Source organism: Symsagittifera roscoffensis, chromosome 2 (assembly GCF_963678635.1).
Source record: "Symsagittifera roscoffensis chromosome 2, txSymRosc1.1, whole genome shotgun sequence".
Classification (NCBI taxonomy): domain Eukaryota; kingdom Metazoa; phylum Xenacoelomorpha; order Acoela; family Convolutidae; genus Symsagittifera; species Symsagittifera roscoffensis.
The window spans coordinates 82,395,783-82,408,405 of record NC_087063.1 but is presented as its reverse complement, the minus strand read 5'-3'; the positions used below and the strand labels follow the sequence as shown (position 1 = coordinate 82,408,405).

The window sequence follows — 12,623 nt, the reverse complement described above, 5'->3', positions numbered from 1 at the left end:
TGAACCAATTTGGAACGATTTCTACGACGAATTAAATGTCGCTTACGCGTTAATAGCGAGAAATTTATCGCGCGTTAATTGTCCCAAAATGGCAATCTTTAAACCCCCATAACTTTACGAAAAAGGATCACAGGTGAAATATCCTTTCAAATTTAAGCTCAGTACAACAATACCTTTCGAATGATATAAAAAAATTCCTTCAAAAATGGCTAGTGAAAAAGTCGAAAATTGTCTGAAGAAAAAAAAACCCACCCCGAGCACAAATTTTCCGTTACTTTCGTATCGAAAGTCGGAACAATTAAAGTGTTTCTTCTTGTTGTACTTTTAAACTCCAATGTTTCTTCCATTACTAACTTCAACAACATTTGTAAAACCTTTCTGTTTTCAGTCAGAAGAAACGTAACCCGTATTGATTTTAATTGAAAACTTGTCATCTTTTTTTATCATTATCACTTGCATATCTAGAAAATTCCAAGGATCTTGACTGCAATACGCGATGAAGGGACTCCTGACTGTTAACCTCGGTTACTATGATACTACTGACCTTCTGATTACCTTTCAGTCAGACAGCTATCTAGGGGAAAATTGAACTCAATCAATAATCGCTGTGACAGTTTTTTTTAGTATAAAGTCTATTGACGTCTAGAAACTAAGAGTTATCATATAATCACTAGAGGATTAAGCATTTGCACGAACCTCCTCGGACGAATTAGATAGCACATCTGAGTTCCGATAAAAGATATGCAAAACTTTGATTGATTTGAGATGTGATTGAATGTTTTCACTAAAAAAAGATTTCTGATCCACATCGTACAACCTGTTAATCGACTGAACGCAGTTAAATTTTTGCACAGTTCAATAGGAAATGACTTCTGTTTCCCATAGGCAGCTAAATTTTTCGCCTGAAACTTTTCAGTTTTTATCGATATCATGTCATTAGAAGAGTTTTCTTGGGCCTCGGATCAACTGGCTAGTGGACTTACCAGCTCAGATAAAAGGAGACTAGCCGAAGATATTATTATACGATTCAAGAAAGATCCGAATGTCCTTAGTTTTTTGGCTGCAATCATTCACTCCCACGAAGTAAACTCTCATTCTGATGCTGTTCTGTTCTATACTTTCAATGTCTTGAAGGAAGCAATTGTAGCTCATTGGACAACTCTGACCTTCGAAGAAGTCCACTCTTGGTTGGAATCAATACTAAAGTTCGCTATGTTGTTTTGTGATCGGCTACAGACCTTTATCATCCAACAGATTTGCAAAACCGTTTCAATCATTGTGAAGCGTTCAACAATTGCTGGCGATCCATGGGTAAAATCTAGAGTCATTGAAAGCGTTTTTGGTCTGGTTAAAGCCGAACAAAGAACTCTTCGTTGCTTCTCTTTCAGTTTGGCCGATGCTGTGATATCGGAGTTCAGTTCAATATATGATTCCCAGTTGAAAGTATCATCACTAGCCTTAAAGATGTCGAAAATCGAATTTCAAAGCAAAGATCTGCCCCTCATCTTTGATACCATGGTCTTTCAAATGCAAAACGTCATCAAGGACCAGTCAAACTTAACAGCTCAAGATATGAATATGTTTGCCAAGCGATCCTTTCAATTAGTTGAAAGAATACTGAGCTGGAATTTTATGCATACAAATCGTCATCAGATGACAAAAACTGCCGAGATTTTGCGACCGGGAATCGAATGGAATGCATTGCTTCTTAATTCAAATCATGTAGAATTTATCATCACCCTAGGACTCAAATTACCATACAGTGAAACTGTGTACAATCCATGGCTGCGCTCAGTGATATTACTTGCTTCTCTTTCGGGAAATGTTTTCACAGAGAAAGCAGAAGAACGAAGCTATTTAGCTACATTTGTTAGTTTTGTAACCTCCCAGTTAACGAGAAACGACGAACTTTGCTGTAAACACCCCTTCGAAATTGCCTCAGTCATTAACAAGATTTGCATTTGTTTTGGCCGTGATACTTGGTCTTCCCTTCCAGAATCGACATTTCTTGCTTTCTTCGATGAACTAAGTCGAGTTTCTTTGAAATTTTGTCAATACTTGACTACAGAAGAAGCGACAAATGACGACCATGTGTTCCGTGAAGCATTTCAACTGCTATTGAATTGTTGGGTAGTACATATAGCAGACAACAATTTTGCTCAGTCGAATGGTAAAATTCGGGAACACTGTTTTTCTTTGTTTTCGTTCTATCTGCAATGTCACATAGCGGAGCCAGATGGCTTGAGAAAAGAGTACGATGAAACAGAAATCGACGAAACAGAGGAAAGTGATAGATTGCTATTCACTGATCAACTAAATTCAATAGCTACAATTGGTAGAAGTTGCCTGGATAAATCAGTGCCTCTGGTAACATCCTTAATGGATCATTCAGTCTATAAGCTATTCCAGCGTCTTACAGTTGAGAAAAATCCAATGAATGTTGAAAAGATTTTCGAAGATACACATTGGATTGTTTTGGTTGCGTCTCACTTAATCGCAGATGAAACTATTGGAGAGACGCCTTCTGTGCCTTATGAAATCTTAGATTTCTCGCTTCGAGCTCAAGACTCTGTTACGCAAGAACCATCACTATTGCATAATCTCTTCATCGGTTACGCAACGGTGTCTAAAACACAACAAACAACATTCGACCCGGTTGTTTTGCTTATATCATCAGTTTTCAATTACATTAACATGGAGAATCGGTTTCTTCATGCAGACATGTCATCTATGCTTTCACCTGAAGTTTCAACCGACTGTTTAGAGTTTTTAAAAAGGTTAGCTGAAAGCTACGTGTTGTATCGGCAAGATGCGGTAAGTATGGAAATCAGTTCCTGCTTGAAGACCATTTTTGGAGAAGACAGTGGCGGCGGTCAATGGATGGTCGAAACTTTGCTGAGCAAAGTTCTTCTTAACATTCTCAAATACAATTCAGAGAGTTCAGTTATAGAAGAAACCTTGAGTCTATTGCTGACTTTGGTACAACATAGTCGCGAAGCTGTTCTGAAATGTCCGGCCATGAACGAAATAATTGAATTGATTACAAAACACGACCAGTTTTGGAACAGTCTTTCAACTGACTGCTGTAGAATACTGATGCAAAGTCTGTTGCAAACAGTCATGAAGAACCCAGAAATGACGCAACTGTTACTCAACAATCTGTTATTACATAACTTCGATGCTTGTGTGTTACGTAATAATGAGTTGAAAAAGTCGAGCCATACTTCAGGTGTGATTCGTGAGCTTGGTCTAATTTTGGAGCTGACTCGGGGCTCAATAAAAGCATGTCATGTCGAAAATACTGAAATCATATTTGAACATACTTTCAAAGTTGTCCATCACTTCAGCGAAATGCTGACTGCCAATTTATACAACGATGAAATCTTGCTGTGTCAGTTGAACTGTCTCTACGATTTAACCTCAATTGGAATTCCATCCATGAATAATTCCCAAATGCTGAACCTTTTAGATGTTTGTTGCCATTACTTACAAACTTTAACTTCGCTTGGAATCCTCAAAGAAAAGACTGGGTCTTCTGCTACAGAAGATGACTCTGCAATAACGTTGGCCGAAACTGCTCTTGGAATTGTTCTGAACATATCATCAATCGAAAGTGTGGATGTCTTTTCTACGTTCAATTCTGAAGATTGTGCTAAAGCAGCACTTAGTGCCTTGAACATAATTGCACCAATATTGACCAGTGAACTCCTCAAAATTCCAAGAATTTCAACGGTGTATTACGACATGCTAGCTACACTTTTTGAATGCAACTCGGATAAAATTCTTAAAGAAGCGAATTCAAGAGTGTTTGAGCTGATTGTGGCGTCTCTAGACGGTGCTCTGCAGTTTGGAACAAGTGATGAGTCGAACCAGTCTCTGATCTGTATTTCATCATTGGCTCAATATGCTCAAACTTTGCTTCAATCAACAAATTCTGACGAACCTGAAAAATCAGTTGTTTTGAACACTTGCCGACATTTGATGAGAACGCTTTTTAAATGTCTGATCAACCACTCGATATCAAGTGAAAATATAGAAAGTAGTTCAGAAGCTGTGTTCCAATTAATGGTTGTTTTGCCAAATGATATGAACGAAATTTTTGAAGCGGTATTGACCAATTTGGTAACAGGTGATGGGGGTACTCGAGAGAAAGTTGCTGGAGCATTTTCGAATTTGGCAGCCCCTATTTGCAATGCTAACGCGAGAGGAAACTCGATGAGGAGGAATACTATCTTCAAAAACAGGCTGGAGAAATTCTTGGATGTGGTGGGAGGCTTGGTAGTTGTTTGAACGGAACTCATAATTTGTTGTTTGAAATTTTGCGGATCATTATGTGTATAGTATTATGTCTTATCGTGTTTTCTGAATTATAATGAAATATTCATATTAACTAAATAATCTGAGTTACCAAATCAATTACAAAGAAATACTTAACTCCTTTTTTAATCAGATTTTTGAGAGGTTGTCGAGTTTTTTGAGAGTTTTTTTTTGGATACGTGAAGAGGTTTAAAATGCTATGCTGAGTTTTTTCAAATAGGTTTAATCTTAATAGCGAAATTTATGCCGATAAAAGCCTGGAAAAGAACTGTTTTGTTTAACGCAAAGTTTTGTCCGCTTAATTATTCTCAAATCAAGATTTAACTTCCCCAGACAGCTGGGCTTATGTGCGCCTTAATGCAAAGCATTTCTGCTAATTTTTTAAATCATTGAAGAGCGTATTTATATCAGCGGTCGGCTGTTTTAGTCCTTGATTTTCGCATATGTTAGCTAATGGTTCCTTTTCTTCTATGCTACCTAAGAATTGAGAGTTTCAACCCTAGAGATTCTTGGAAAAGATTCTTGGAATCTTCATCAGTCGTGATCTGCTCTATGTGCCTGTAAGCATGAAAATTAGCCCTGTTTTGAATGTTTCCCATAATTGTGTCCGTAATTGTTTATCAGAATGTACGCATCATTTCACTGTTTCTAAAGGGGGCGCGAAGATTTGTCTGTGTCAATTGACCGTATCACTCTTTAGTAGTGCCTGATACTTTGATACCTTGTATCGTGAGAGAAGTTGAGAACATCTTTGTTGAGAACAAATTGAATAGTAAAGTTTACCTTGAACTTCAAAATGGTCTGCTGTTTGATAATCACGAAGGTTTTCTTCTTCATCTTTTCACTGGTTATCTTGGTCGGGGCTGTTTTCATTTTTGGACTCCAGTTCTATGCTTTGAAGTTGTATGACTACAACGCTTCTGCCGAGACATACAGCATCTCGCGTGTGTCGGTCAACCTGCTCGGCGGAGGTAACTTTTTCACTCGTGGCCCAAAATGAATAGCAAGCAATTCTTTTTAATTCTTCACTTTTGAAAAAAACAGCCAGTTTTTTTTCGCGCCATTTGCACTTGAAGATCAGAGAGTGTAATTTGCGTTCCAATTCGAAAATGATTTTGAAGTTAACTTTGAACAAATTTTAAATTTCCGACTTTCATTAAAAAGCACTTAAAATTGTTAAAAATAACTCTTCAAATATGAGCCTTAGATGATTAGTGGTTAGTTGAGACTTCAGCAGGGCTGTCATATTGTTAACTAAAACGTTTTTAACACGTTAACATGTTAACTATATGAAAAACACGCTGAAAACATAATTGAATTTTAAAATCATCGAGTTGTTTAAAGAGAAAAGCCAGCTCTCCAGCCTTCTGGACGCCCAAAGAACTTCGGAGTTTTCCATAGGCGAGTCCGAGAGTTGAGAAACACAGCTCCAATCCAGCATTGAAGGATATAGGCTAGGCCTAGTCGAGTTATTTTTTCGATGAATTATGAAAAAAAAGGACTGCATTCGAATTGGAAGCTCAAGATGTTAAAACAATGTGTTAATAACATGTTAAGTATAAGTGTGTTAATAACACCTTCTCAATAACATGGCAACCCTGGACTTGAGTTAATGAGTAAAACGGAGTTTTTACTAATTGAGGCGTTTTTTAAATGAACTTTTCTTCGTTTTTCTCCAAATCGTTTTCCGAATGGCAGGCAAATTACGCCCTACAATAAACACCCCGAAGTGCAAATGGCGCAAAAAAAGTCAATTATTTTTTTTTCAATAGTTGATCTAATGTTTGAGAATTCCCAGCGAACAAAAATCCTATTGATCCAGTGCAACTGGCTTGCTTGTCTCTAGCTTCGGTTTTGATGATATATTATTTAAATAAATAAATAAATATTTTATTTATATTATAAATATATTTCCATGATTATCAAGATCTATATTTTGAATGAATTGAATTCAAATTTCCTCTCAAATTTGAGCTGAGTATGGGTGAAAGCTATGTATTTACTTTGAGCCTTTGCAAAAAAATAAGATCATTTTGTTTGTGAAATTTGGCCACTTTTCATGATCAAAAGCGTAGGATGATCATATAATGTAAAAATTATGCGAATTTTTTTTGCAGCTGCTCTGCTGGGGATTCTGGGATTCCTCGGGTGTTACGGAACTTGGAAAAAGAGCAAGTGCATCCTCTACCTATTCGCTGTCTTTCTCTGCATCGTCATTTTCGCTGAAGTTGCCCTCTGCCTGTTAGCTTTAGTCGAGCCAACTGACAGGCTTGAGCAGAATTTAGTGAGTATGATTCACGATAGAGGAAGAACCGATGAAAACATTGTGAGCCAGTCAGAATTAAGTCTTCAAAAATCCCATAGAAGTCGCAAATATTTGCAAAGAAAGTACATCAATCAAAGATATTGAAAATATTTTAGTCGAAAGTATAAAACCGGAAAAACATCAAATTAAACAAAAATACAGCGTTGATTTAAATTATCTCCATGAAATTTTGAACGACGAATCTTTTCTCTAATTGGTTTGACTTTAGTAACAAAGTGTAGGAATGAAGTTATGGGTCAATGGTCGAGAAATAAATATCAAATTGAGCCTCGTATGTAGCCCAGCAAAGCATGAGAAAAATCATTGTTTAAAACGTTTAAAAATTGTATAAGCGTTCTGCTGTCAGGGTAGACTGAGGGGTTGCACATCTAGCCTCAAATATTACTGCTCAAATCCTTGTTTTCCGAGATTGCTTTTTAAATTTTTTTTTGAAAAATTTTTATTCGAAAAGTCTTAATAGAATATGAAGTTTTTGAAACTCCTCCGGGTATACTATGTGGTTACAAGTATGAGTGCTCAAAATCTTGTTGGTTTTCGAGATGTGGGGTTCTTATGATTTTTTAATTTTCAATTACTGAGATACAAAACTAATAAAACATAAAATTCCCAACCCTATGGTGATGAGCTATAGGCTTGCAATTCTGCCCTCCAAATATTGACTGCTCAAATTCTTTTGGTTTTCGACACTCAAAGTTCAAAATTATTATAGCTTTTTCATTTTTTAAAAAAAAGTGTATTCAGAAAAACTAACAGAACTTCACATCGAAATTTTATGATGCGGTGCTCTCAGGGATTGCAATACTGACCTCCAAATACCAGTGCTGGAAAAACTTAGATTTGATGAAAAACAAAAACTAACAGAATTGGAGACTTTCAGCCCTATGCTGGGGGTTCTTTCACGTACGCTTAGTGGTTGCAAATATGGCTCCAAAAATGATTGATGAAAACCGTTTAACAGCCGAAAGATGGCGTACTTTCATTTATAAAAATTCAAAAAACGTAGATTTTATAAAAACGTAATTTGAAATTTTCAATAATTTTTTCTGGTGCTGTCAGAGAACTCCTAGGTATTGCAAATCTGGCTTTCTTTTAATTTTTTCAACCTCAGTTTCCGAGATTTTACATGTTTTAGTTTTTTTTAAAACAATTTCAGTTAACTAAAGAGTTGGCTTCAATAAAAATCTGATTGGTGGTAGAACTTCATAAAAAACTATGAAAAGTGACTTTTATGCTGTAGGCGTCTGGGGTCTTTTTTGAATTAATTTTTTTCACATGTTTGATGTAACAGTATTTTTGGAGATATGACCATTTTTGTGAAAAGTAACCAAAAAGTTGACTTCATAAGTCGATCAATTAATGAAATAGAAGACCCTGATGGATGGGGCCAGTTCAAATTTACGGTTGCATTAATTTTTGCTGTTTTTTGTGTATATTTTAGGAAGTTACTTTTACGTTCTGACGAATCCTTAAGTGATATCGGCGAATCAAAAAAAAATTTGATGAAGCCTAGCCCTGAAATTGATGTTAAAGGTTTCAATATTTATTTTCAAAAGACCGGTAAAAACTTGCATTCAACTTTTCCAGGCCCATTCATCTATTTTATGGCAAGAAAAAAGTAAAAGCGGCAATGTTTTTTGCGGACATTCACCAGCGGTTTGAGAGGGGGCGGTGGTTAATGACAATTATATTGAAAAAATAGAAAACATTGAAGAAATATTTAGACGGTTTGAGAAAAAAACCGCGAAGGATTAATTAGTTTTTTAGATATAATATCGAATGTCCATCGATATCTGATGTGCTGGCTGATTGAAATAGTAGATTGTAAGAACAAGTTATTCATTCGTCATTTGAAAAGCAACAGAATAGCTAATTCTTAGAGGATCCAAAAGATAATTACGCAAAATACACATCACTTTTGCTGTTCTCAGATCTGTCTAAAGTCCTCAAAAATATTTCAAGCACAAGAAGTATATATGTTTTTAACAATTTGAAGAATTTAATTTATTAAGAATTAATTTTAAAAATTAAATTAAAAAAATTAGAAGTAAACACATTTTTTTAGCAACTGCTATTTTTTTTGTAAAAATTCTTGTTTTTTCTTCCATCATTTGATACAATTGAAGTTTGTAAATTTTCATGTGAAGTTTTTGATGATATTCTTTTTGATCTGAAACTGAACGCTTAAAGAATGACTTAAGAGACATCACGCGACAGGCAGAAAAGCCTGCAGGTCTCGCAAGTTATAAAATTTGATGATGTTTTATTAACCACTCGTAAACGAATTAATTATGACGAGATCAGCAGATTATGCAATTGAACTGGTATGCGGTGCGTGCGTACCAGGCCAGAAGAGAACAGATTTTTATAATTGACCAAAGACGCGCGAAGAGCACCACACCACAAATTGAGTTTAAATTGAAAGAGAGTTCTAATAATTTTTACTGTTGATTCTGCTTTCGCTTTTCTGCATAATCAGCGAGCGGACAATTTTATTGGCCATAAAAATTCCAGCTTTTGGTCCTCATCGGGAGATGAACTGATATAATAATGATTGGCGATGTGTCAAGGTCACCCAACAAATAGTTGGATAGAACGCTAATATCAAACATGGAATCGACTAGGGATCTACTTAACAATCTTCCCCCTATGGTATCTACTTAAGAATCTCCACTCTATTAACAAATACAGTAAATTAGCGCTAGAGCTTTCTATTGAGAATTATAATTTTGCTGCATTCTGATTGATTGAAAATTCAACTAACCTAATCTGCTTAACAATCTCCTCCCTTGGTTCTTACTATAAAAAATTGGTAGATTCGTTCAGCTTGCATGTTCCAGAAAATTCCCTGGCCCTTGTGGAGCATATTGGCAATAAATTACAAAATAGGATATACATATTTATATATTTATATTGTAGGTTTGTTTTGTGAAAATCGAACTGAAATGGCATTTATTTGAGGGCGCCTCCTTTTTTTTTATTGTCACAAGTTGCAAAATCTCAGTTTTGCCTTGATAATTTGACAGTAAAAGATGTGATCTTTCTGTGTATTAGAAGAAATATGTGTCTCATATTGGTGGAAGGAAACTGGTATCGACTCTCAAGAATAGAGTCGTTCTAACCACAGCGGGAGTGTTCTTAAACGCCTTCCTTCAGCTCCTCGGAGTTTTCTCGGCTGTGAAAGTTGGAAGATCTCTACATTAGAAGTCGAGCCTGTGTGATTTATTAAAATGAAGAGGCCCGGCTGTGGATTCAAACGAATATAAAAACATACTACAAATAGTTGATGACAATGAAAATATTTATTTGATCATTTTATATCTTTTAACGTCTATTCATTCTTATTAAGACTATTCATTCTCAAATATAAATACTATAGCGGAAAGCAGGAAAAATTTTGAGTTATCTGAGTTGACCAACTGATTTTCAATTAAATGTTTGATCCGTAATCAACTGTTTACCCTTGCGATAAGCAAGGGTATTGCAATCGGGTACTAGACTTTTGTCCTGTAAACAACTTTGTCCACACTTCTAGATAATCTCTTCTAGAGGATCTTCTGGTTTCAGGTTGTAAATTCAGGTTGTTATTATCTTTGCAAAGGTTGTAATTTCAGGTTGTAATTATCTTTTGAAGTTTCAGGTTGTAATTATCTTATCAAAAAAAAATGTCTAAATCTTTCTCGGGCTCGTGCTTTTCGTCCTAGTTTCTTTCGGTTCTTTTTCCGTTTTTAAACGCCATTTTTTTTAATCTGGCAGGGTTTTAATTGAATTATTATTTAAAGCATGGGTTTTGTTCTAAACAGTTTTTCTATCACTGAAATTTCATAAATTTATAATTTTACCATGTCTGAGTTTTTTTTTCATTTTATTTTCGTTTTTTTTAATATATATTCAAACAGTTTCAGATTATAGTATATCGACTTCGTCAACGTGTTTTTCGTATTTTCGAGGGCAAAAAATATCCGTTCGGGATTTTGTTTCAGTTTGGATGAGTCGTGGAAACTTGAAATTTTATCACAAGTTTCGTTTTCGGCTGAACAGGTTTCGATCCAAAGTTTGTCGCCTTTGTTGGCACTCGGTAAAGGATTTCCCTTTTTCAAGGGCTGTTTATGAATTTCATCCGATACAAATATGAAGTTTTTGTAGCTGTAATTTTACAACTTTTGTCAAGTTATTTTTCAATAATTTTTTCCAACATAATTTTTCATGAGTATTTTTTGACTTGTCTTTTTTTCATTCACTATTTTGTAGGGCAATGTGTTTTTTGCTTCGCAATTATTGCGAAGCTCCGCTTTACGTCTGTAAAATAATTGCATTGACTCTAATTTTTATAAGTCGTTCTCATTTTTTGATTTCAATTTATCTTTTATGCCTAGAAGAGCTTCAATTTAATAGGAAAAAGTGAAGAAAAATGTTTTTTCACACGTATGTTTTACCACTTGTATTAAAGAAAAGTATAGTGGTTTCTTAACAGGAAAGTTTTAAAAACATCGAATTCTCGAAAACCAGATGGTGTCAGAACCGAATTTCTAGTGCAGACTTGCAAAACCCAATTTAAAAACCAGGTATCATTGAAACAAAGGTTATAGTTTAAGTTAAGGTAATAATCGAAATTAATGGGGTTAGCTTTTATTGGGGAAATAGCACCGCAAGGTTTTCTTCTTTTAGAAATATTTTTTTTTACTGACAGTTTCAAGAATTCAAACATGTTTTTTATGATATGCGAACATTAAATTGACGTCTTCGAAAACTCAGAGTTTTTAGGCGACATTTTAAGAGAACGTACAAGATGATTTACAGCAATGTGTTTTCGGTAACTTCACATTCATGATTTAATTCGCTGGAATTTGTTGTTGTTCCGACCATTTGACCGGTATGTTTAAGTTCTTTTTCGTTTTGTGTTATCCACGCCAAATCAGGTACCACAAATAATCATCGGGATTGTTCGAGCGATATATCATATTAAAGCCCTTTCTGTCGTGATTCGAGCAATATTCTGTGTCGATAAAAACCAGTACAAAAATTTTGGTCTAATTTCCAGCTAATACGGTCGGCGTGCAGACTTACAATAGCTTATTTAAGACTAATTTAAGCCGTGAAAGCCTAATTTTAATCGAGCAAAGTTAGTTTTCAGTGCCATTTTGGGAATCTCAATGAAAAGCATTGTATCATCAGCAAAAAACTTAATCAATTTTTCAGGTACACTAAGCTATCAGTAAGGCTATCAGTGATGTGCATAATACGAAAAAAAGTGGAGCCATTACAGAGCCTTGGGAAACTCCCTAAATTAGCAAGCAACCAGTCAGATTTTGCCTATCAATCTGTTTTTTGGGCATTCATTGGCAAGCGTCATCCATTTAGGAGAAAGATTTTTTTTCAAGCAAGCAGTTTTATCCAGCATTCCAATTTCCGGTCCGCTTGCTAAGCTATGGAGCGGGAAGACTGTAAAGGGGTGGCATTGGCAATTATCAGTTATTTGAAGGGTTTTTTTGAGTAAAATGTTTTCGTAAAATTTTCCACCCTATTTTATTCATACAGCATAGACATTTTTACTGGAATTGAGATTTCCTTAATTCTTGAAACTGTTTTTTGTGCTGTTTGTGCTGGTGATTAGCAAATTGTAGTACAAACTTTCCGGTAATCAAATTGTCTAACTTAATCTTTTTGTTAAATCTGCCTGACTTCAGCTAACATTTTTGCTATTTTGCCATTTAGACGTTTTATTCGAATTAAGCATTTTTATCAACAATGTTGCTACAAGAACTTTTTTCTCGCCTAAAATTGTACTTCGGCTTCAATTGCTTCAAAAAACATCGGCTTCAATTGCCTTAAAATTTTTTTTTTTTTTTTTCGCATATTTTATGTTGGCTTCGGCGCCTCATTAAGTCATCTGAATTACAAAAATCAAATTTATGCATGTTTGTTTCGGTGGGGATTTTCGAACCTTCAAAGTTCCATTTTTTGTTGCTCAAATTTTTGTATG

The 12,623-nt window shown here is 35.1% G+C and overlaps 2 protein-coding genes across 2 annotated transcripts; both read left to right on the top strand.

The window, feature by feature from the left end:
• The first annotated feature begins 347 nt into the window (after positions 1-347).
• Positions 348-4,290, top strand: LOC134840018 (exportin-4-like). Its single transcript, XM_063855645.1, has 2 exons — positions 348-561; positions 886-4,290. The coding sequence occupies exon 2, from the start codon at positions 931-933 to the stop codon at positions 4,288-4,290; it is 3,360 nt and encodes a 1,119-aa protein (XP_063711715.1). The 5' UTR covers positions 348-561; positions 886-930.
• A 6-nt stretch (positions 4,291-4,296) lies between these two features.
• Positions 4,297-9,954, top strand: LOC134840634 (tetraspanin-1-like). The gene is made up of 3 exons (XM_063856577.1): positions 4,297-5,288; positions 6,435-6,601; positions 9,695-9,954. The coding sequence occupies exons 1-3, from the start codon at positions 5,114-5,116 to the stop codon at positions 9,842-9,844; spliced, it is 492 nt and encodes a 163-aa protein (XP_063712647.1). The 5' UTR covers positions 4,297-5,113; the 3' UTR covers positions 9,845-9,954.
• The last annotated feature ends 2,669 nt before the right edge of the window (positions 9,955-12,623 follow it).

What these genes read in the sequence shown, in the direction of transcription:
- LOC134840018 (XM_063855645.1), top strand. Translation starts at nt 931, where the DNA reads ATGTCATTAGAAGAGTTTTCTTGGGCCTCGGATCAACTGGCTAGTGGA.
- LOC134840634 (XM_063856577.1), top strand. Translation starts at nt 5,114, where the DNA reads ATGGTCTGCTGTTTGATAATCACGAAGGTTTTCTTCTTCATCTTTTCA. An exon ending in GGTCAACCTGCTCGGCGGAG is followed by an intron (nt 5,289 to 6,434) that starts GTAACTTTTTCA and finishes TTTTTTTTGCAG; the next exon opens with CTGCTCTGCTGGGGATTCTG. An exon ending in ACAGGCTTGAGCAGAATTTA is followed by an intron (nt 6,602 to 9,694) that starts GTGAGTATGATT and finishes TCTGTGTATTAG; the next exon opens with AAGAAATATGTGTCTCATAT.